This window comes from Oratosquilla oratoria, chromosome 29 (genome assembly GCF_046742065.1).
Source record: "Oratosquilla oratoria isolate Oo_2021 chromosome 29, ASM4674206v1, whole genome shotgun sequence".
NCBI classification, from domain to species: Eukaryota; Metazoa; Arthropoda; class Malacostraca; order Stomatopoda; family Squillidae; genus Oratosquilla; species Oratosquilla oratoria.
Genome location: NC_134805.1, coordinates 20,513,412 through 20,536,162, shown reverse-complemented (window position 1 = coordinate 20,536,162; position 22,751 = coordinate 20,513,412). Strand labels below are relative to the sequence as shown.

Below are 22,751 nucleotides of genomic sequence, written 5' to 3'. Positions count from 1 at the left end.
AGCACTCCAGACCTCTCCAGTACTTTCAACAGCGTCTTCCACTGCTGGAAAAATCTACTCACAAAAGGTGACCTTGAGATATCGTTAAACTGCACAGACTGTGTAGGAATTATACTGCAGTGGCACTTACAATTTTATTCAGCTATTTTCTTCCTTTGAGGAAACGCAAGAAATTTAATCAAATAAATGGTTTCAGATCTCTCCTCGCACATGAAGATATTGAATTGGTTATCTTAACCCCACGACTTTATACATTTTGTTCTGGCTAACATTTTTTTTTCTTTATTCCAAGGGGGACTTCCGATAGAAAAAAAAAATGAAAGGGAACCATGAATATCGAGGAACACTAAGAACGTGACGGCACGTGAAACCTCTGGATACGACAGTTTCCCCCAATTTGATAAAATCGCTTGGCGGCAGCAATATTGATTATTCACACCCCAAACTTCAGGAGAAGGACTTAAGGAAGAGGTCAAAGACAACAGAGTATCATGCAGGCAGAGAATAGAACGCACAAGAGAGGAATGAAGCGATCTCGAGCGAATGCGACTCCTCGAGAGTGAACAAGAAAGGTAAGGATATGGTGAGATAAAGACCCGGAGAGGTGTGGGAGGGGGAGTTGGGAAGAGTTGGGGGAGTTGGAAGGAGTTGGGAGGAGTTGGGAGGAGTTGGGGGGAGTCGGGGGAGTTGGGGGGAGTCGGGGGGGAGTTGGGAGGAGTCGGGGGGGGAGTTGGGGCGAGCCAGAAAAGGACAGGGAGAAGCGTGAGGAACCCACAGGACGAGGCCAATGGGGGAAGGTCACAGAGGTCAGAGGAAGGTCACGGAGGTCGGGGGAGACTTTTAAAGGTCGATGGAAGGACGAAGAGGAGGAGGGAGACGGCGACGGGCCTTCCATACGGAGTGGCACTTGCACTGTCATGACAAATGCCGCCAGACGATTTTATTCAGCGGCGAATAAAGCATTCGACAGCAACAATGTTCAACCCATCTGTTATAATGAATCCCAGGCTCGGCTGAGGTGCGGCGAGCTCAGACAAAACAGTATATCGATCGGTAGAGATAACTTGACTAGCCAGGCACATTAAATGGAGTTGTTGGCTCTGCGTGGAAAGGGATTGCAACGCCACAGGTGCGGTGTCTGAACTGTGTCTAAAACATCCTACGACAAAATTATACTTCCTTCTAACGAGTCCCTTCCCCGACCTCGGATCCCTAACCTTCGGTGACGTCATGCTTTTTGACATCACGTCAATGCAGGTCAGTTCAAGTCCGGTGAACGCAGGTGGGGGGGGGGCAGGAGATCTGTTGGGGAAAAAATAATCCATTCTTGCTGCTGCGTTCTCTCGCTGCGTGCAACTGTCAGTCGAACTTGCCTTCTCTCTCTCTCTCTCTCTCTCTCTCTCTCTCTCTCCCTCTCTCTCTCTCCCTCTCCCTCCCACTCTCTCTCTCTCTCCCTCCCTCTCTCTCTCTCTCTCTCTCTCTCCCTCCCTCTCTCTCTCTCTCTCTCTCTCTCTCTCTCTCTCTCTCTCCCTCTCTCTCTCTCTCTCTCTCTCTCTCCCTCTCTCTCCCCACCCCTCTCTCTCTCTCTCTCTCTCTCTCTCCCTTTCTCTCTCTCTCTCTCTCCCTTTCTCTCTCTCTCTCTCTCCCTTTCTCTCTCTCTCTCTCCCTTTCTCTCCCTTTCTCTCTATCTCCCTCTCTCTCCCTCTCTCTCTCTCTCTCTCCCTCTCTCTCTCTCCCTCTTTCTACTCGATGTCTTCTTGTTCTCATCCCCCATCTACCCATCCACTCGCTATGGGTTTACATGCACGAATGGGAGGACAAAGTCCTGACCGAATTAGATTCCCTATTTGGGCAGAACGAATAACGTATGCGTTACAGTACCACTCGCTCGCCCGCCCCCATCTTGCTCTTTACATACTGTAAACATATTCTGGATTATACATTATGTATAGCATGTGCGTACACAACAGCAATTTATTTTCTTTAATTCATTTTCCTCTACCTCCCGAGTTTTTTTTTTCCCGCGTTATGTATTTCCTCTAGCACTTGATCTATTTCTGTACCGATAATTAATTAATCCCATCTCGCTAACGCTCGACGTCGTTCTACACCCCTATCATAACACGCATCACGCTAAGACTACACTCCTAGGATCCCCGAGCTCTCCCCCGGATGGGTAACAACTATCGATCACAAGCACGCACGTGGTCCAAGACCATGGCGAACCTAATGCACACCACAGACATGCCATGGACTTTATAAACTATGGACAGTGTGACCCTTGTGTAACATTCTGGCCAAGTGCAGTCCACACACAAAGACCAATCGCGATCACAAACTACGCCGTCGGTAAACAAGCATCAAATTACACAAACTTCAACACGTGGTGACAGAACTAAACACTGACAATACTTGTGTGGGTGCGTGTGTGCGCGCGAATACGTGTGTGTGTGTGTGTGTGTGTGTGTGTGTGTGTGTGTGTGTGTGTGTGTGTGTGTGTGTGTGTGTGCGTGCGCGCGAGTAGGTATGTGTGTGTGCGTGAGTACGTATGTGTGTGCGCGCGGGTACGTATGGTTGTGTGCGCGATTACGTGTGCGTGTGTGCGATTACGTGTGTGTGTGCGCGAGTACGTGTGTGTGCGCAAGTACGTGTGTGTGCGCGCGAGTACGTGTGTGTGTGTGTGTGTGTGTGTGTGTGTGTGTGTGTGTGTGTGTGTGTGTGTGTGTGTGTACACGTGTTTGTCCACTGTTTTCCATCACGTGTTGGTCTTGTGATCTGCAGGTACTTTCCACCCGTATGCGAGTTCAAAGTTCATACTCTGCTCGATCTGTGGGTAATGCTGTGACCTTACACATACACACATTTTTTTGTGTGCGTGTGTGTGCGTGCGTGTATGTGTGTGTGTTTGAGTGTGTGTGTTTGAGTGTGTGTGTGTCTGTGTGCGTGCGTGCGTGTGTGTGTGCGTGCGTGTCTGTGTGTGCCTGTGTGCGTGCGTGTGTGTCTGTGTGCGTGCGTGTGTATTCACTTTGGTCTTTGGAACACATGCTGGACTCGTGAACAACAGCTATTTCCCTCCCGGAAGAGAGCTCAAGAGCTCGTATGACCGATCTATAGGTAATGCTGTGACCTTACACGCGGGCACACACACCCAACTCACCGCCCACGAGAGTTGGAGTAACGACTCGAAGCGCAGCGATACTGAAATTATTTCAGCCCTAGGCAGGATTCGAACCCGGATCGCCGCAGTGACAGTCGGGGACTCTACTGACCGCACCACTGAGTCGTGTGCGTGTGTGTGTGTGTGTGTGTGTGTGTGCGTGCGCGTGTCTGTGCGTGCGTGCGCGTGTACGTGTGAGATATTGTGTGTGCACATGACTGTGTGTACGTGTGAGGTTGCGTACGCGTGTGCGTGTTCGTGAGAGATGGTATGTGCGTGCATGTGTGTAAGATTGTGTAACTGCGTGCGTGTATGTGCACGTGTGAGTGGTGTGTGTGTATGTGCGTGTACGCGTGAGTGCGAACATGTGTGTGTACGTACGTGTATTTGTGTACGTGTACATGTGCGTGGCGTGCAAGTGCGTGCGTGTGCGTGAGTGAGTTATCTCTGAATCATTGGCTAGTTAATTTCTTCCAGTGATTACATATTTCCCGAATAGATTCCTGAACATTTCCAACCACCTTCGTTTGTTTCCAGTTACATAGTACTCTGAAATGGTGAAAAGAGCGAAAATGTTTCGGAAATTATCGTTTCCTTATGGCGAGATCCGGCATCTGTAGCCGAAAACTCAAGATGTCGCTCGGTAGAGTTGCCAGATTTCCCCATAACTGAATGATAATATCTGATGCATTCTGATTGGAGTTGCTTCACCTATGCAGAGCACTGAGCATTACAGAAATGTCTTCGAATGCGATTTAAATAATCATACAACCAGAGATGTCAAGTAGTTAAAATGTGCGAAAAGAAAGCATTGTACCGAATTCTACCACTGATTGCACCAAAGTTGGAGCGATTTATGTCAATAATCTTATCCGGTCGTATTCTCTGTCTCTCTTACCTGGCACCGTTGGTCGTTAGTACCTGTCCGCAGCCAAGCAGGATCAGAAGTGGAGCCCTGAGAGTGTACATGACCACCTGCAGTGCCACTCGAACTGCAACAACAATCACGGTTGTGCAAAGTCGCCAAAGCATCAACACCGCAGCTACAGCCACCAATGATGCCAAGGCGACTGCTATCATTAAGGACGTGTCCATTTTTGCTTCCATGGTCCTTTTCTACTACTCCACTAAACGCGTAAGGGCGACAGCAAAATCTGTTCAGTGGCTCGAACACAACGTATGTTCAGTCAACACCACAATTCTAGTTTTCTGTGTTAACATTCTTCAGAACACCCGGGACATCATTTTACGCTTCACGACCGAATCGTGCCAGGTTGACAGTGAGCAATTCAGAGCATCTCAGCCGAACACGGAAGAATGCACGCACACAGTCAGCGTCCTTTCCCCTTCCTGCTGCTCCAGTTTGGTTCTGAGGACTGTCGCTGACGATAAGGCGCCAACGCCTGTTTGGGTCGGCTGCAGGGCAGTGAGTGCGGATGAGCAGTGGAGAGGGAGAAGCGGGAATCAGACTTCTATGATTATTCCGGTTTCCTTTTCCTGTTCATCATTTTTCTTTTAGATAATTTGATGTGAGATCAAGGTTACATTAGTATCAATAAAGGATGTTCTTACTCACATTACTCACGTCACAGACACCTAAGGTACATTTTCCTCAAATATGAAGAATTCGTTTGAATAGACGAGACGTTGGACAACTGCATTTCCCTCGCAGGGCCAGCCGAAACATATCAGGTCTTCGTTCTGGATTCACTTTTACATTGATTAGATATTCGACAACAGATATCTCGGCTACATTGCGAATAATAAATAAAATTGGTGTTTATGACCCAAGTTTCTCCTGGCCACATCTGTAGTGCAGCTGCAGTCCCGATGAAGAAATTAAAACTGACCTGCTGACCTTGTATTTATACGTGTACACACACACACACACACACGCACGCACGCACACACACACACACACAGGATTCGAACCATGTGCTGGCGGTACCTGGTTCGAATCCTGCCAAGGGCTGAAATTATTTCAGTATCGCTGCGCTTCGAGTCGTTACTCCAACTCTCATGGGCGGGGAGTTGTGTGTGTGTGTGTGCATGTAAGGTCACAGCATTACCTATAGATCGGTCATACGAGGTCTGAGATTTCTTCCGGAAGGGAAGTAACTGTCGATCACGAATCCAACCCGTAATCCAAAGACCAAAGGTGAATCACACACACACACACACACACACACACACACACACACACACACACACACACACACACACACACACACACACACACACACACACACACACACACATATATATATATATTTATATATATATATATATATATATATATATATATATATATATATACATATATATATAAAGGTATAATGTAGTAGCACATTTGTAAAATGACTTATTGACCCACTGTCGGAGAATGAGATAAGATGGACAGAAAATCTGCATATTTTGACCACTATCTGTGGTCCTCTTCTGCAGACGAAGACCACAGTGGTCGAAATATACATATTTTCTCTCCATCTTATCTCATTCTACGACAGTAAGTCAATAAGTCTTATATATATATATATATAAATATATATAAATATATATATATATATATATATATATATATATGTGTGTGTGTGTGTGTGTGTGTGTGTGTGTGTGTGTGTGTGTGTGTGTGTGATTCACAACTACAGTGACCTCCACCTTATGTACATACGAGCATATATGTAAAGTTGATGGAATGCACTCAAGCGTCTGTGCAGCCTATCAACAACACCATGGCCAGACTGACTTTTAAAGCAGATGGTGACGGGCGCAGATGGGCCAGGATCGAGATGAGCAGAGTGACTTTAAAATAATTGCTGACGGAGAACACCTTTAAAATATGCACAACGTTCACCAAGCTCTTGCTCTCTGTGTTCTCACTGAACGCCAGCTTGCATTTCGACAGTCAATGCAGCAAGGCACAGCGCTTCCGCAGCAGGGATCGTTTACCTGCACCAGTTCGTTACCTGGTAATCCTCCCTCCTCGCTCACTCACGAGTAATTTGAGAGGACAAGGAGAATTCCCTTTGGGCCGTGGTAATGTATGATCCATTCATATCAGCTCCCTACTCACACTTATTTCTTGCCCTCTCCATTTCCTACTCAATAGAAATTACCCTTCTATCCATGGTTCCCTTCCTCTCAAATTCACTCCATCCACCTCTGCCTTCTATACTCTATTTTTGTTCATCTTTCTTCACTTATTCTTTCAGTGTGCCCAAACCATCCCAGTGTATATGTTTATAAACCCTATCTGACGAGTCCTTTTCCATTTCCATTTCTCCGACTACTCACATCTTCATTTCTCACATTATTCATCCCCGCAACCCCCCAACCATATTTCTTAAACACTTCATCTTAATGCCATGTAATTCTTCCTTTCTGTCTCCCTTAAATACCAAATCTCCGTCCCGTGCAGTGTCGTGAGCTCAATCACTGGGCAATTTTAGATATAAGAAGGAAATAGGCAAGAATTGGTTTACTAATAGGGTGGTCAACGAATGGAATAGACTTAGTAACCATGTGTAGTGAGCGCTGAAACTATCGGTTATTTTAAGAAACGGTTAGACAACTTTATGGATGGGGATGACAGGTGATAATGGACATGGAACTGCCTAGTGTAGGCCTTATGGTCTCTTCCAGTCTCCTTCATTCTTATGTTCTTGCTGTTTCGTATAATCTTCTCTTTGTGTTAATCCCCACATACTTATTTCTCATAACACTTTCCATCCCCATCAGGCATTTACTTGATTCCGTCGCCCTACAGTTTGCCACCACACTGAATCCTCCATTCCCTCCCACATGTGACCCGAAATACTCAAAACTCTCCGCTTCCTCTAAATTCTTATTTAAAACTTACGTCCAACTCACTGCCACCCACTCCTCTTGAACATCTCATCACCTTACTTTTACCCACATTTACTCTCGGTTTTTTTATTCCCACATACCTTGAACTCCGCCACTAGCTACCTTAGACTTTCCTCTTATCCAGCCACTGGTGCAGTGTTATCAGTACACAAGTGTCTCATTTCCTACGCCCCCCCCCATTCTCACTAACCCTCTCCAATCCCCTGTCTATTACCCTCGCATTTGGTACTACATCTATGCACATGGTGACATAATATAACTCTACCGCAGATCCACATTTTCATTCGACCACTTGCACCATCTCCAAATCTAATACAAGTTCTACTATCCATAAAAAATACTGTCATTATTAACTTTCCCCTATCTCATACATCTGCAACACCTTCCACAATGCCTTCACGTACACCATGCCATAAACCTTCTCCAGATCCATGAACAGCCTCCCCCTCCCCCAAATCGTACATTTTGCATAAATAAATAAAATAAATTATATAAATAAAATAAAGTATAAATAAATCAATAAATCGCACACCTACCTTAGAAAAAAAAAAACACGCATCCTCTACTCTTGCAAAACCCACATTAATCTTCTCCAGTTACTTTATTCCGCTCCCAATCCTCTCAATTAACACCCTCTCATATGCGTGTCCAACTACGCTCAACAAACTAATCATATGTGTCACCTATTCCTTTGTAAACAAGCTGAACTACTCAAGTACTTCCCCAGTCCTCCATAACATTCCCCTTCCTTAGGCAAATATTAAACAATCTCACTAGTCAATCCACTAAAACAGTTTCTCATTTCACCAGACAATCCACATGACTTCCATCCAACTTAGGCGCCTTTCTAGTTTTGATCACTTTCAATGTTCTTTCCAGCTCACCTTTTCTATAGTTCTATCACTTTGTTCTACCATTACATTAATTTTCCTATCACCTCCTATTGCCACAACTAATACCTCGCTATTCTCATACACGTTCAACACTTCTCTGAAATATTCTACCCACCTTCCCCTTGCCACCTTTACTTCCATTAAAATCTGCCCGTCTGCACCTTTTACCTTTTCCTCTATACTCGACTCTCTCTTCACTTCCTCCCAAAACACATTTTATTCGTTTTCAGTATTCTCTGCCAAACCCTTACCCCACTTTACTTTCTGCCATCCGCTTTGCCTCCCTCACCTTGCGTTTTGCTTCTCTCTTGTTGTACTTCTCATATACTCTTCTAGTTCTTCCTTTAAACCAATCCTTATAGTTTCGCTTCTTCTTTTCATTCACCGCCTTCACCTCTGCATCCCACCATTATTAGTCCTTCTAGTAACTCCTACCCTCTTCGGCCCCACTTACCATCCTTGCACGCTCTTTTACTTCTTGCTTGAAACATAGAGCCTACTTATTCTTCTACTCCTGTTTCCCCCTTATTCCTCATCACCTACACTTCTCTCAGCTTCTCCTGGTATTTCTTATCTTTATCCCTCTATTTAATTTGTTTATATTTAGAACTTCTCCCGTGAAAACATGAATATCCAGAACGCTTCCGATCCTTCCTTTGGGTGCCTCCACATAGTGTAAATATGCCCTGTCAACCAAACATCTCACCACCCTTCCCAATGTACAAATATGCTTGATTCTCTTCTTAAGCACCGTGTTCACTGGCATCAATTCCCATTATATACACATCTCCAACAACATCTCTCCTCTATAGTTCTTACCTGATACCCAAAACCCCACCATGCTACTGCATCTATTGGCTCACATACTACGCTAGTATAAATATTTCGAACACCTCTACATAAACGGTATATTCCTTCCAAAATTCTCGATACATCCATCTAAATCGATCTAAGGAGCCTCCCTTTCCTCTTCAATTTCCTCACTGTCAGGACTGTATGCTACAAAATCCCATATTTCCCGTTCGTTTCACTTTCGCCCATAACATTTTCGAAGACTTCCCATCACTCCACTTTGCATTTTCCTATCTCATCATTTACCAGCAGTCACTCCCTCCTTCCATCCCTCGCAAAACTCATCATTTCCGACAACCATCCCATATACTTCCAAACTCAAGCTTACAACTCCCCTTTAACTTAGTTTCACTTAACGCTAACATATTCATTTCCATTCTCACAAACTACAAATCTCTTCCCTTTAACTCTCATACGTACCACAATCACGCACATAATGGCCAAATGACTATGTTTCTGGTTGGAGTTCTTTCCCCCAGACCCTCTCATACCTTGAGTATTCGTAGGATAAACATACAGAGTGCAGGATCCCTAGCTGCATAAGCCTGTTCCATTCTCACCTTTTATGACACACATAGGAAACACGGTGGCAGAATTCCCTACTACCTCAGCATCACCGAAGGAGTATCTGGAAGAAGTGGTAAATGACAGATTCAAGTGAACTGCATTAAGGAAGGACAGCTCTGGTACAAAAGTGTTATAATTTCTGTAGAAGTACATTTTATGCTTTAACGAATGATGCATGAGTCCGACCTGTATCGGCAACCCAAAGTCTCTACTAAAGTATTAAATGCACCTTACCATGGAATTAATATCTCAGTACGGACATTTTGGTCAGTAATTTGAATTACTTTTGTTACAATGAAATAATAAACATATAAGATAATGTAATTGATACACAATATACAAAATTATATTATAAAAATTATACAAAAGTCGTGACAATGCAAGCGAAATAAATTACTTAGGTATTGCATCATATTTGGGATAAAAGTACTGATTGACTTTATACACAATTTTTATTATCATAGTAGAGTAATAATATTTTTCCTTGTATTACATTTTAAATTTTTTACTTGAAGTGCAATTTTTAATATAGATGTTTTGGCAGAAGTGCGCATTACCGCCGTCATTCTAATGTAAGCTCGTCAACTAGCAATAAGTATACACAAACATCCGACATAGAATTAGACCATTTGGATAAACGAGTCTACCACCGGTCTGTACACATTGTCGACTGGAAAGGAGGGGTACATGTTGATGTATTTTAAAGGAAAGTAATTTTTCAAACCTCCATCATGTCTGGGCAATCAGCATTATCAGTTCAAGATCTCGCCACATTGGTGAGTAGAAAAATATAATTGTTTTCTATGTTAAGTGTGAGTGTAAGAGATTGCAATTGGCACCATCAGACCAGCTGTCAAAATGAAATTATTGTAATTAGTTATTACTTTATTACCTGGTTTAGACTCCAACAGTATAACATTATTTGTACATATATAAATATGTTTTCTAATTTTGGTGAACAGTTTACCTTTTGAGCTGGATTGATAACTTAAAATTCTACTTCCGTGGACACAAATTCACAATTGCAAAATTTCACGTAATACATTATTATACTATCCAGTATAAAAGTATTGTTATTGTATATGAAATAAATGAACGAAAAATGTTTTGTCTTTACATACGAATAGTTTACAAAGTTAAGTTAATTATAGATTTCATCGGAAAACTTCTGGAAATAAGTCTAATTAATTTTCCTGTCGTCGTTGCTGTAGCCAGGCTGGCCCTGTTAGTGAGGGCTGAGGGTGGTTAGTCACTTAGTGAGGGTGATTCAATATGAAATCACACATCCACAGCATAATTGAAATTGGCCGACCTAGTTACAGTAATCTTACTTTAAAAGATTTCCCATGCAGCTTGTATTAATATTCCTATCCAATTTGTATTTGGTAGCCTTATTTTTCTACATAGAACACACATAATTATTGTAGATTTACTAAATAGATTTTGTGTGTATACTGGTAACTGTATGTTGCTTACATTGACTACACTATATAGTACATTAGTCATTAGAGGATGATTATGTGATAAAATGGAATCAGATTATCATGATTATAATGAAAATATAACTGCAACAGTTTATTGAAATGAGCTTACCTACTTATCTAATGGAGAGATTGTGGGGAAATAAGCTTTGGTAAAATCTTAGAATGGCATAAACATGGATGTTTAACATTATAATTTAAACTTAAATTGTCCAATAGTTTTAAACCTAATGTACCCATTGGCCTTGTAGGTAGGTTTTGGTGTTAACACAGTGGCGAGTCTAGGGACACACTGCTCCCACGTCTGTCCGAGCCTAACATATCGGAACTTGTCTGTGATCGAGTTCAATGCTGCTCCTTGAAAGGTTAGGCCATGTGGGATTGGAGGCTCATCTGGGATGATGTTCAGGAATTTGTGTAGCCTCTTCTTGAAAGCCTCCGTGCTGAGACCTGTTAGGTCCCTTATCTCTTAGAAGACAGTTGAAGAGTCTGGGGTCATCACAGGCAAATATGCCAGAATCATCTTCATTCACCGGGAGCAGATGTTTATGGATGGGTATGGTGCTGTGCCCGCAAGACTTTCCAGACATAAATCACTATATAGTGCTGTCTTTGTCTGCAGTGAATAGAGCTTCAAAAATTTCCAGCCTCTCCATAGCTGGCATACATACTTTAGCTTTGACACCACCAGGGACTTCCATAGAGATAGCAAATTCTTGGGCCTCCTAGTGTTAAAGATTCAATGGAACCACCCACTCATTTTATGAGCAGCACTAGTGGTTTGGTTTATACTCATTTTAAGTAACCCTACTTGGCAATGATACTGATATTACAGGAACACTTGTAACATTCAGCTATGCATGATATTCTCAGTTAATAATTTTCCTCTGATTGTTTAACTTGCTATCTTTTGTACAGGACATCAGCAAGTTGACACCATTATCCCCAGAAGTAATCAGTAGGCAAGCAACCATAAATATTGGCACCATTGGGCATGTAGCTCATGGCAAATCTACTGTAGTTAAGGCCATCTCTGGTGTACAGACTGTCAGATTCAAGAATGAATTGGAAAGGAACATCACCATTAAATTAGGTAAGATTTGTGTATTGGTATCTGAGGTATCAGTCAAGTTTGACTATATTTCCTCCACCTGTTTATGTAAAAAGAGCTGATAATGGGTGATTACTCTTCCTAGTACTACTATAAACTCATGATAGAAACAGTTCCGTACTAATACGATTATAAACTACTCATAGTTACAGAAACTCTTGCTAATATAATGCAAGCAACAGCCCAGTATTTCTCATCAAAAAAATTATGGAAGGGATGGGGATCATTACCAGTTACTGTGGTATTGCAGGTTTCCAGTCAGTGAAACTTAGGCAACAATTATTGTAGGATGGGTACTTGCAAATGGTGGCCCTGCGAGATGGACATCAGAATAGTCTCCATTTTCTGTCTTCATAACCTGTCATCACCCTCACGTCCATATGGAAGTACATCCCTGAGGGCTGACAATGTTTCTGAACTGGTCACAAGATCTATCTTTTAGTTTCTACTGTATTTCCTCTACATTTTTAAATGAGGAGCTAACAGTCATGGATTGTCCCCTTGTACTATTTTAACCAGGTGAAATAGAAGCCTCTTCTTACACTGCCCCATCCAAGATCCAGACAACATAATATTTCCTCCTGGAGTGACTTTGGGTGAATCTGGTGGTTGTTATTGGTTACCTGAGAGCTGCGGGTCTTGTGTAAAAGAGATCTGGGGCAATGGATTGACCTTCCAGAGGTCTTGTTAGGTTTAGGCAAAATTAATTTCCATCTAAATACCAAGGGCTATGTGGTACCTCAGTAACATATATTTACATCATTAATCCAGTGCACTGAAATATGACCAACATAAAAGACAAACATAGACATTAAAGAAGAGGATTAATTTGTTGAATTTCATAGGTTATGCTAATGCCAAGATCTACAAGTGTGACAATGAGAAATGTCCACGACCAGCATGCTATATCTCTGCCAGTTCCAACAAGGAAGATACATTTCCATGTTTGAGAAGCAATTGTTCGGGCAAGTAAGTGTGCAGATGGTTTCTGTGCATGTCTGGATGCATGTGTGTGGTATATTTGTTAGTTTTATTTGGATGCTAAGAGTGCATATTATATATGATATGCTAAGGAAGAACTAAGATAAAAGAGAAACAAATGGGTGATATGTGGGAGTGGGATGGGTGTCTTAGCTGGCCATCTCCCTTGGAAGGGTGGAAGAAGCCTTTTGGTAAATAGAATACTTGAAATTTGTTGTAATTTAGATATAGATGGATGCATGTACTATTAGAATCATTAGTCATAATGTATTTGTCTTGCTGTATTGCTTCTAACCTCGGCAGGAGACAGGGATGACCTTTCTTCTACACGGAACTAAGATAAATAGGTGATGAGTGGGAGTTGGGTGGTTGGGGGTGGATGCATGCCGTGGCTGGCTACCTCCTTTATAAGGGGGAAGAAGCCTATTGGTATATAGATAGATGGACAAAGCTGAAGCTATTTTACCTAGTGTGAGGGTAAAAAATTAAGAGTGAATTGTTTGTGGTGAATGTGGGGCTATGGTGTCACTGTGGCTGTTTAACATCTTCAATACAATTCAAATATGTGCACATAAGCTGCCTGATGTATGATGATGCATCACAATACGTGTGTTATGAAATATAAAATTATAGCTGTTATACTCATTCTCTTTCATGCAGAATGTTTATAATGACAGAAAGTATGATGAGGCTTGTTCACAGAATACAGGGGTCACTCAGCTACAATTACAAAATGAATATTATTGATGCCGGCATCCTCATATACTCACCTTGTGACATCTACATAGGTGTCATTGTATTCAAGGACTTCATGTTTATATTTCTTTTGAAATAAACTTTTTGAGAAATACAGTAATGGAGGGACAGTCGCAGTATAATAAAGTGTAAATTTCTCTATGAACAGATTTCTTCTATCACAGACAAATTTGTGTGTGCTCTGGTCCATAGGGGCACCCCATATTGACCCCCAAAGTATCAACTACATACTACTGAGCAGCTTTTAACCCCACAACAACATGCAGCCAGTACCCCAGACGGGGAAATCTATTTAGGTGAATTAATATGAAGAGAGGTGAATTAACGACCTGCTGTCTCTTTGATTAGGTTTTCCCTGGTACGCCATGTTTCCTTCGTTGATTGCCCAGGCCACGACATTCTTATGGCGACGATGCTCAACGGTGCAGCTGTCATGGATGCAGCATTACTGCTGATTGGTGAGCTTTTCACATTTCCTCTAAGTTTGCCATTAGCCAAGCTTTAGTTAGTTTGAAGTAACTGAAGTTTTCAGAATATCTTTGGATAGATTTTTGTGTCAGTCGCCTACAGTTTATACTGATCATTACTTTATATTCACATATCATTTCAGCTGCCAATGAAACTTGTCCCCAGCCTCAAACTTCGGAACATTTAGCTGCAATTGAAATCATGAAATTGGAGCACATCTTAATCCTGCAAAACAAAATTGATCTTTGCCGTGAAGCACAACTGAGAGACCAGTATGAGAGCATAATCAGATTTATCCAAGGTAAGGTTTTTATGTAAGTTGTGGGGAACATTGAGACACGTTTCTTCAAATCCTCTTTTTGGGCACCACTGCATAATCCATTAATGCCCTCTTGACCATCTTTCTTTCCATAGCTCTTTGTTGTGTAAAAAAATAACATACATACATACATATACCAAGGCTTTTTCCCCCTTACCAGGGAGGTAGCCAAAAAGGACAGGGCATAAAATCATTCCCACCCATTCCATCCCCGAAAACACTCCACACCCCTCCACCCTCCCTCCCATCTTAGCACCTCCTAGATGACGGGTCATCCCTGCACCCTGTCCACTGCCCTGGGTCAGAAGCAGTGTCGCAGGACACAGCATATCCACAGCAAGGCTGCTTCATTAAATCGGCGCCCCCCTCTCCGTCCCCCCATAGAAAGTAACATAAATTATTAAAAAGATATATAGATAATACAGTCTGAAAGGTGTTTTGTTGGCATGCAGTTTTACCATTGTAATCCTCTCGTTTCTCTTTCTCATGCTCTCTTTAGGGTACAAGACATTTGATTATAGATATGGACTGAAAGGTTTCATGTAGGCATGTTTATTAATGTAATTTATGATCCCAAGCCTTTGGTATATGCATGTATGAACTTTAATTCGATTTGAAAGTGGTAGTTAGTTATTTTCTTGTCCTAATTTTTTGTCACCTTTGTCTTTGTAGGAACAGTTGCAGAAAGAGCTCCAGTGATTCCCATATCAGCGCAGCTGAAGCTGAACATAGATGTGGTGTGTGAATACATTACAAAGAAGATTCCAATCCCCAAGCGAGACTTCATGGCCCAACCCAGGCTTATTGTCATCCGATCATTTGATGTAAACAAACCAGGATGTGAAGTTGAAGATCTGAAGGGTGGAGTTGCTGGTGGCTCAATTCTGAAGGGTGTACTTAAGGTTAGTAGTAGTGCTTAAATTTTTAGGATCAGAGGAGGGATTAAGGAAGTTAGTGACTGAGTTTGAGAAGATGTGCAAAAGGGAAGTTGAAGGTAAATGTGGGTAAAAGTAAGGTGATGAGGCGTACAAGGGGAGAGGATGGCAGCAAATTGGAAGTGAGTATTAAGGGGGAGAGGCTGGAGGAAGTGGATAGCTCTAGATACTTGGGGGCGAATGTGGTGGGAAAGGGAGGAGTGGAGGTGGAAGCGGAATGTTTACTGAGAGAAGCAAGTAAACGCCTTGGGGGATTAAAATGTAATGAGAAATAGAGATTTGGGAATGGATGCTAAGAGGAGATTGTATGAAGGGATGATTGTGCCAATAGTACTGTATGGGGCAGAAACATATAAGAGAGGAGAGGAGGAATTTAAATGTGTTTGATATGAAATGTCTGAGAACTAAGATAAGCATTACTGGGCTGGATAGAGTGAGGAACAAGGAGGGAGTGGAAAAGGAGTTGGAAGATAGGGTTGATGAGAGTATTAGGATGGTTTGGAGACACGGAAAGAATGAGTGAAGAAAGATTAATAAAAGAAGTATGGAAGGCAGAGGTGAATGGAGTGAGGGGGCAACTGAGGATGAGATGGATGGGGTAAAAGGGGCATTGAGAAAGAGGAGGATGTCTGTTGAGGAAGGAAGGGAAAATACAGAAGGTAGGGGTGAGTGGAGAATGGATGTATATGGATGATGCTGTGATGCTTGGAAGGGAGTGGGTGGGGGATTGGTGGATTTAGGGAGTGGTCATGTGTAAATTATATTTTGCTGCAGCCCAAAGGGATTTCTCCCCGTATTCTCTTTTTCTACATGAGGGAATGGAAAGGGGCCTTGCTTTGGATGTGCTGTGTTTTGCTACATTGCTTTTGACCCAGGGCAGTGGGCAAGATGCAGGGATGACCCATCATCCAGGAGCCAAGAAAAGAGGGAAGGAGGGAGGGGTGGTGCATGGCGAGTGGAATTATATTTGACATTGGCTATCCCCCTTGTAAGGGGGGAAAAAGCCCTTGGGATATGTATGCATGTATTAGTTGATATTTTTTAATGTAGATATAACCTTTTAATAGCCATTGTGGCTATACAATTTTCTTTTTTCCCCTCACCAGTTTTGTTCATTAATGTATTTGGTAGCTAGTGGCAGATATCAGTTGTTATTGTATGATGGATGCTGATATTCTTAGAAAAAATGTACCCAAGTAATTTACAGATTTGAATTTTTATTCTAGGTTGGCCAAGAAATTGAAGTTCGTCCAGGTATCATGTCTAGAGATCCTGAAACTGGTCGTGTAATGTGCAAACCCATCAGGTCCAAAATCATATCTTTATGTGCAGAAACCAACACATTACAGTATGCTGTTCCAGGTGGTTTAATTGGTAAGTGGACCAAAACTAACTTGGTAGAGGAATCCATCATGTTAGAAACTTCTATCACTCATCTTCCAAACCCATGAACTCCCACAGATCTGTCTGTATATGCAGCATCAAAGGGCAGGTAGTCTGTCTTCAGACTGGGCACAATTTTAATCTTTTTGAAAGCTGGCAACTGGCATCAGACCTATCACTTGCCCGCCTTCAGATCCTGTCGGCACCCTCCTTCCTCCAAGATTGAACTAGTACCATAGATGGATGGGATGAAGGGGACATTGAAAAAGAGAGGGATGTCAGTTGAGGAAGGAAGGGAGCATGAGGGGACTGGGGCCGATTAAGTTAAGCACCCTTGCTGTGGATGTACTGTGTCTTGCTGCATTGCTTCTGACCTGGGCAGTGGGCAGGAGCTAGGGATGACCCATCAGCCACAAGGAGCTAAGATGAGAGGGAAAAAATGGTGGTGGATATGAGTAGAATAGGTGGGAGTGGGTGCATGCCTTTAACTTGGCCTCCCTTAGAAGAGGGAGAAGTCCTTGGTATATAGATAGAAAACTCAGTGCTGGGAGTTGGTGTGTTCCTTGACTGGTTACCTCCATTATAAGAGGGGAAAAGCCCATTGTATATAGGTAGAAACTTGGGGCAGTGACTGATTGATTGTCTCTGTAAGATAATAGAGCAGACAAATGGTGAAACAGTTCTACATTAACAGTTATAGACAATAATGAATTTTTTTTTTTTTCCTCCGAGAGATCAATGGAAGGCCTGTGAGACTTACTAGCCACTAAAAGCAACAATGTTCTACCCATGAGTATGTGTGGGGGGAGATAGGGTTTTCCCCCACCAGGTTAGAATTATTAGGGAATTCTACATTTTAATAAATGAGGTATTGAATTATGAGTTATATTTGGTATTTTTCAGGTGTGGGAACAAAAATTGACCCAACACTATGTCGTGCTGACCGTATGGTTGGGCAGGTTTTGGGAGCTGTGGAATCCCTTCCAGAAATCTTCACCGAGCTTGAAATTTCTTACTTCCTGCTTAGGCGCTTGTTAGGAGTAAGGACAGAAGGAGACAAGAAGGGTGCAAAGGTCAGTGGTGGTAATCTTTGTACATTAAATTGTATGATGTGCTGTAATGCAAGAACTTGATTATGACATTCATGGAATCTAATAGTCTGTATGGACTTTCAGGTACAAAAATTATCAAAGAATGAAATGCTGATGGTAAATATTGGCTCTCTTTCGACGGGTGGTCGGGTATTGGCAGTGAAAGCTGATTTGGCAAAAATTGCCCTGACACAGCCAGTGTGTACTGAAGAAGGGGAAAAGATTGCCCTGTCTAGGAGGATTGACAAGCATTGGCGGTAAGTTACTTTTGAGTACATATAGGAATGTTGGCATATTTATATTTTGTGTGGGTGGCATTTTTGTATGAAAATATTGATTGATTCCATTTAATGTTAATGTTTCCCCTCTCAAAGAGGGTTAGGATGATACCACCTTTCAGAGGCCTATTGAAATAGGGAAAGACAAGCAGAAGTAATGTGAACTTCAGGATGACCAAGAATGTGGATGGTTGGGGGGGGGGGGGGCTTGGATGCACAAAGAACTGTCAAGCAGGGAAGAGAGTGCAAAAGATAGGGATAAATGGATGAAAAAATAATGCAACCTGAATGGATATACTTCTATGCTTTATAATTTGTTGTTAGTGGATGAGGAGGTTATTATTATGATGAAGTGGTGGGGGCAAACAAGTTCTAGTGGTTAGGTTCTACTGTGGAAAGCACTGCTTCACTTCATTGCCCTTCATGCCCTTGACCCAAGTAGTGTGATCGTGGGCAGGGATGAATCAATCATGATGGGGTGGGAGGGGCATAAAGTGGGTTTTATATTTATTATATAGTTTATATATGTATATATATATAGTGTGTGTGTATGTTTTGGCTTGACTTGATGCCCTAAGGGTTTTCTGGTCTCTTTTTTTTTTCTGCATGAGGGGACAGAGGGAGGGGGTTGTCAATTAAGTGAAGCAGCATTGCTGTGGATAAACTGTCCTGCATTGCTTCAGACCCAGGGCAGTGGGTGTGACACAGGGATGACCCATCATCCATGAGGAGCTAAGATGAAAGGGAGGAAAGGGTGATGGATGGGAGTGGGATACTTACCTTTCAACTTAGCTACCTCCCTTGTAAGGAGGAAAAAAGCCCTTGGTATATAAATACATAGTGTTGTATTTCTTGTACATTTGCATATATATTCATATATATTTTTTTGCTCCCACAGATTGATTGGTTGGGGTCAGATTCGCCGAGGTGTTACCATCAGGCCTGACAATTGAATTTGTTAAACAAGAGGAAAAAAACAAACTAAAAAAAATAAATAAAAACAAACAAACAAAAAACTAAATAGAAAGGGCCCAATGATGTGGGGCTGGTTCGCAGGGAGTGAACTGTAAAATTTCATGGGTTTTATTTGTTTTATTGCTATGATTAATTATACACATTTAATTAAATAAGTAAAACTGACTTCTCTATTCAATTTTCTATATATCCCTTCAAATAGACAGCTAATATTGTCAGCCTTAATGACTATGATCCATTTAGCCTATTCTGGCTAATGAGGCAAATGCAGATGACTGGGTGTTTGTTGGGGTTTCAGGACTGGAAATAGCCACAACAGGAGTAAAGGGCTATGTACTTCCTCAAGAGGAAGGCAAACTGATGCCACCACTTTGTGGTGACTCCCACAAGGGTAGTCAATGTTGTGTGAAGTAGCTTTTCCCCAACTATCTAATAATAACATGGGTCTTAATATGGACACAAGTCTACTGGTGATAGTCCAGACCATAGGGAGAAGATTATTTCTTTAACCCCCAAGTCACAATCCACATGGTTGGTAGTGTAAGATCCAGTGGTTGCCCTGTCATGGGGCTGGGAAAGCAGAATAACTCAGCTACAGCCTAGCACAACTGAACAACCCTTTTAAGAATCCACTTGAATCACCACACATGGGGAGTGGGTAGAAAAAGGTGCCTTAAATTTTGTCCTGCCCATTTTCACCTGAATAAGAGCTACCCCAAGCATGGTCATCTGAAGTGGAACACAATAAAGTAACTCCAAGGTGTCCTAAAGAAAAATATTTTATCATGAAAATGATGAGAACAGGTAAGGCACCTGGGTTGGATGGGTGTCGTGCAGAATGTCTAAAAAGGCACACTGAGACTGGAGGAATTGGATAGCTTTAGATACTTGGGGGCGAATGTGGTGGGAAAGAGGAGTGGAGGTAGAATGTAGATTGCGAGAAATAAGTAAATGCCTTGGTAGATTAAAAAGTGTAATGAGAAATACATTTGGGAATTGATGCTAAGAGGAAATTGTATGAAGGGGTAACTGAGAAGTATGGTAGAGGTAACTACGCTGGATAGTGTGAGAAATGAGGTGAAAAGGGAGTTGGGAGATAGGGTTGAAAGAGTATTGGGATGGTTTGGACACATGGAAAGAATGAGTGAAAAAAGATAAAAGGTGTGGAAGGCAGAGGTGGATGGAGTGAACATGAGGGGGTGGCCAAGGATGAGATGGATGGGGTAAACGGGGCATTGGGAAAGGGGAATGTTTTTTGAGGAAGGGAGAACACAAGATAGGGGTGAGTGGAGAGTGGTTGTGTATGGATGATGCTGTGATGCATGGAAAGAGATGGGGAGGTGAAGGAGTATGCGTGAATGATATTTTGATGCAGTCCAAAGGGCTTTCTCTGTCCTCTTTTTCTACATGGGGGGACGGAGAGGGGTGGTCGGCAATTAAATGAAGTGGCCCTGCTATGGATGTAGTGTGTCTTGCTGCATTGCTTTTGACCCAGAGCAGTGGGTGAGATGCAGAGATGACTCGTTATCTGGGAGGAGCCAAGAAAATAGGGATGGAAGTGGAATATGTGGGAATGAAATGGGTGGGAGTGGATTTATGCCTTGGACATTGTCTGATTCCTTTGTAAAGGGGAAAAAGTCCTTGGTATATGTATGTATTCCCTTTATAAACTAATGAGAAAATGTATTTATTAAAGCATGTGATATGGTTATAAGAGCCCACTAGAAATGCATTGATGAGCATGATTTCCTACTGTGAGCTCCTTGATCTTTACACACCAGTGATCATAGCAGTGTCCCATCTTCCTTGGAATCTTTTCTCTATTGCAGCAATGTCCTGATGGAACCTCTTTACCATACACTTCATTCACTCCTCCCAAGTTTTCATGGGGAGAGAGAGAGAAAAAAAAAAAAAAAGTGAATGCAAAAAGTGCACCTTTAATAACAGTTTACATCCTAAGTTCTTAGAACTTTCCAAAAGTTTTGCTATGAGCTGCTTGTAGTTTGGGTTTTTATTATTACCAAGGAATCCATTAACTGTACCTCGAAATGCACACCATACCTCTTTCAACATCACACATTACATTCTCAAGTTGCATTGACTTCAATATTTTCCTTATTTACGGACCAGTAAACATACCACCCTTAACTTTAGCCTCTGGTAGTTTTGGAAAGAATGGATGAATCTCTTGAAATGCTTTTTCACCATGACCTAATGCTTTTACAGACTGACCAAACCATATATGAAATGGGGGTAGCAACACTTTGGCAGGCTCTACAAGAGGCTGTCTAATAACATTGAGTTTTCCTGGCTGTATGTCATCTTGAGGGGGCCACTCCACTTTCTGATAGTGTTCATTATCATCCTGATTGTCCCATAGGCAAAGAAAACATGAATACTTGGTGTACACATCCTGTAATCCAAATAAGGTGAGCATTTTCAAATCACCACAAACATCCCATTTAAACTCATAGTTTACCTTCTTGAGAAGCCTTTTTACTGTCATATTCTTACCTCAACTACACCAAGTATGCTATAGGCAGGGTCCCATGGCTTTTCTTGGTCACCCATACTCATTCCAAAGTTTAGTTTATAAGCAATCCAGTACTTAGCACCTTTCACAATCGTATCTGCCAGGACTCCATACTTCCATATTTCTCATGTTGTCCATCTTTGTAAACCCAACTACATTTCATTTCAAACATATCTAGGCTCTTCCTTTCTGCCTCCCTCAAACTTCAACTGTTCCATATGGCACCCTGGGCACAACCATTCCCTTGGAAGGTAGATGTGGAGAGAATGAACATGAGGGGACGTCCTAGGATGAGGTGGATGGATGGGGTGAAGGGGGCTTTGGGGAAGAGGGGAATGTCTGTTGAGGAAGGACGGGAGAGGACAGAAGACGGGTGAATGAAGAATGGTTGTATATGGATGATGTTGTGATGCATGAGGTGGAATGGGTGGGGGTGAGGTAGTATGTGTGAGCAAAATTTGACGCAGCCCGAAGGGATTTCTCCCCGTCTTCTCATTTTATGCATGGGGGGACGGAGAGGGGGTCGCCAATTTAATGAAGCGGTCTTGCTGTGGATGTGCTGAGTCTTGCGACACTGCTTCTGACCCAGGGCAGTGGACAAAGTGCAGGGATGACCTGTCATCCAGGAGGTGCTAAAATAAAAGGGAGGGTGGTGTATTCAGGGATGGAATGGGTGGGAATGATTTTATGCCTTTTCCTTTTTGGCTACCTCCCTTGTACGGGGGAAAAAGCCTTGGTATATGTATGTATGCATCTACAAATGACTATTTTTTACAGTACTTTATTCCCTCACCTGGATATTTATTTGCTTATTTTATAATTTACCTCCACTCCCACTCCTTTCCTTGTTACATTTAACACAAATACTTGAAGCTCCCCACTCCCTCCAGCCCCTCACCGTTAAAACCCACATCCAATATTTTGGGAAATAAAAAATACATATGTATAAATTTATATGCCGTGATGAATTAAATAGAATTACATAAATTTAATAAATTTTTCTTACAAGAAATACAAATGTGGTTGCAAATAATGGTGCTGGACTTTGTAAATGGTGTCTGTTCATCATTGATAACACGTACCTTTTGGAAAGAAAATACAATG

The 22,751-nt window shown here is 42.2% G+C and overlaps 1 protein-coding gene across 1 annotated transcript; it reads left to right on the top strand.

Moving 5' to 3' along the window:
- The first annotated feature begins 9,952 nt into the window (after nt 1–9,952).
- Nucleotides 9,953–19,279, top strand: LOC143040643 (eukaryotic translation initiation factor 2 subunit 3-like). The gene is made up of 10 exons (XM_076211860.1): nt 9,953–10,112; nt 11,736–11,910; nt 12,774–12,897; nt 14,014–14,123; nt 14,276–14,434; nt 15,125–15,354; nt 16,614–16,761; nt 17,674–17,843; nt 17,946–18,118; nt 19,038–19,279. Exons 1-10 carry the CDS (start codon nt 10,068–10,070, stop codon nt 19,090–19,092), a joined length of 1,389 nt encoding a protein of 462 aa, XP_076067975.1. The 5' UTR covers nt 9,953–10,067; the 3' UTR covers nt 19,093–19,279.
- The last annotated feature ends 3,472 nt before the right edge of the window (nt 19,280–22,751 follow it).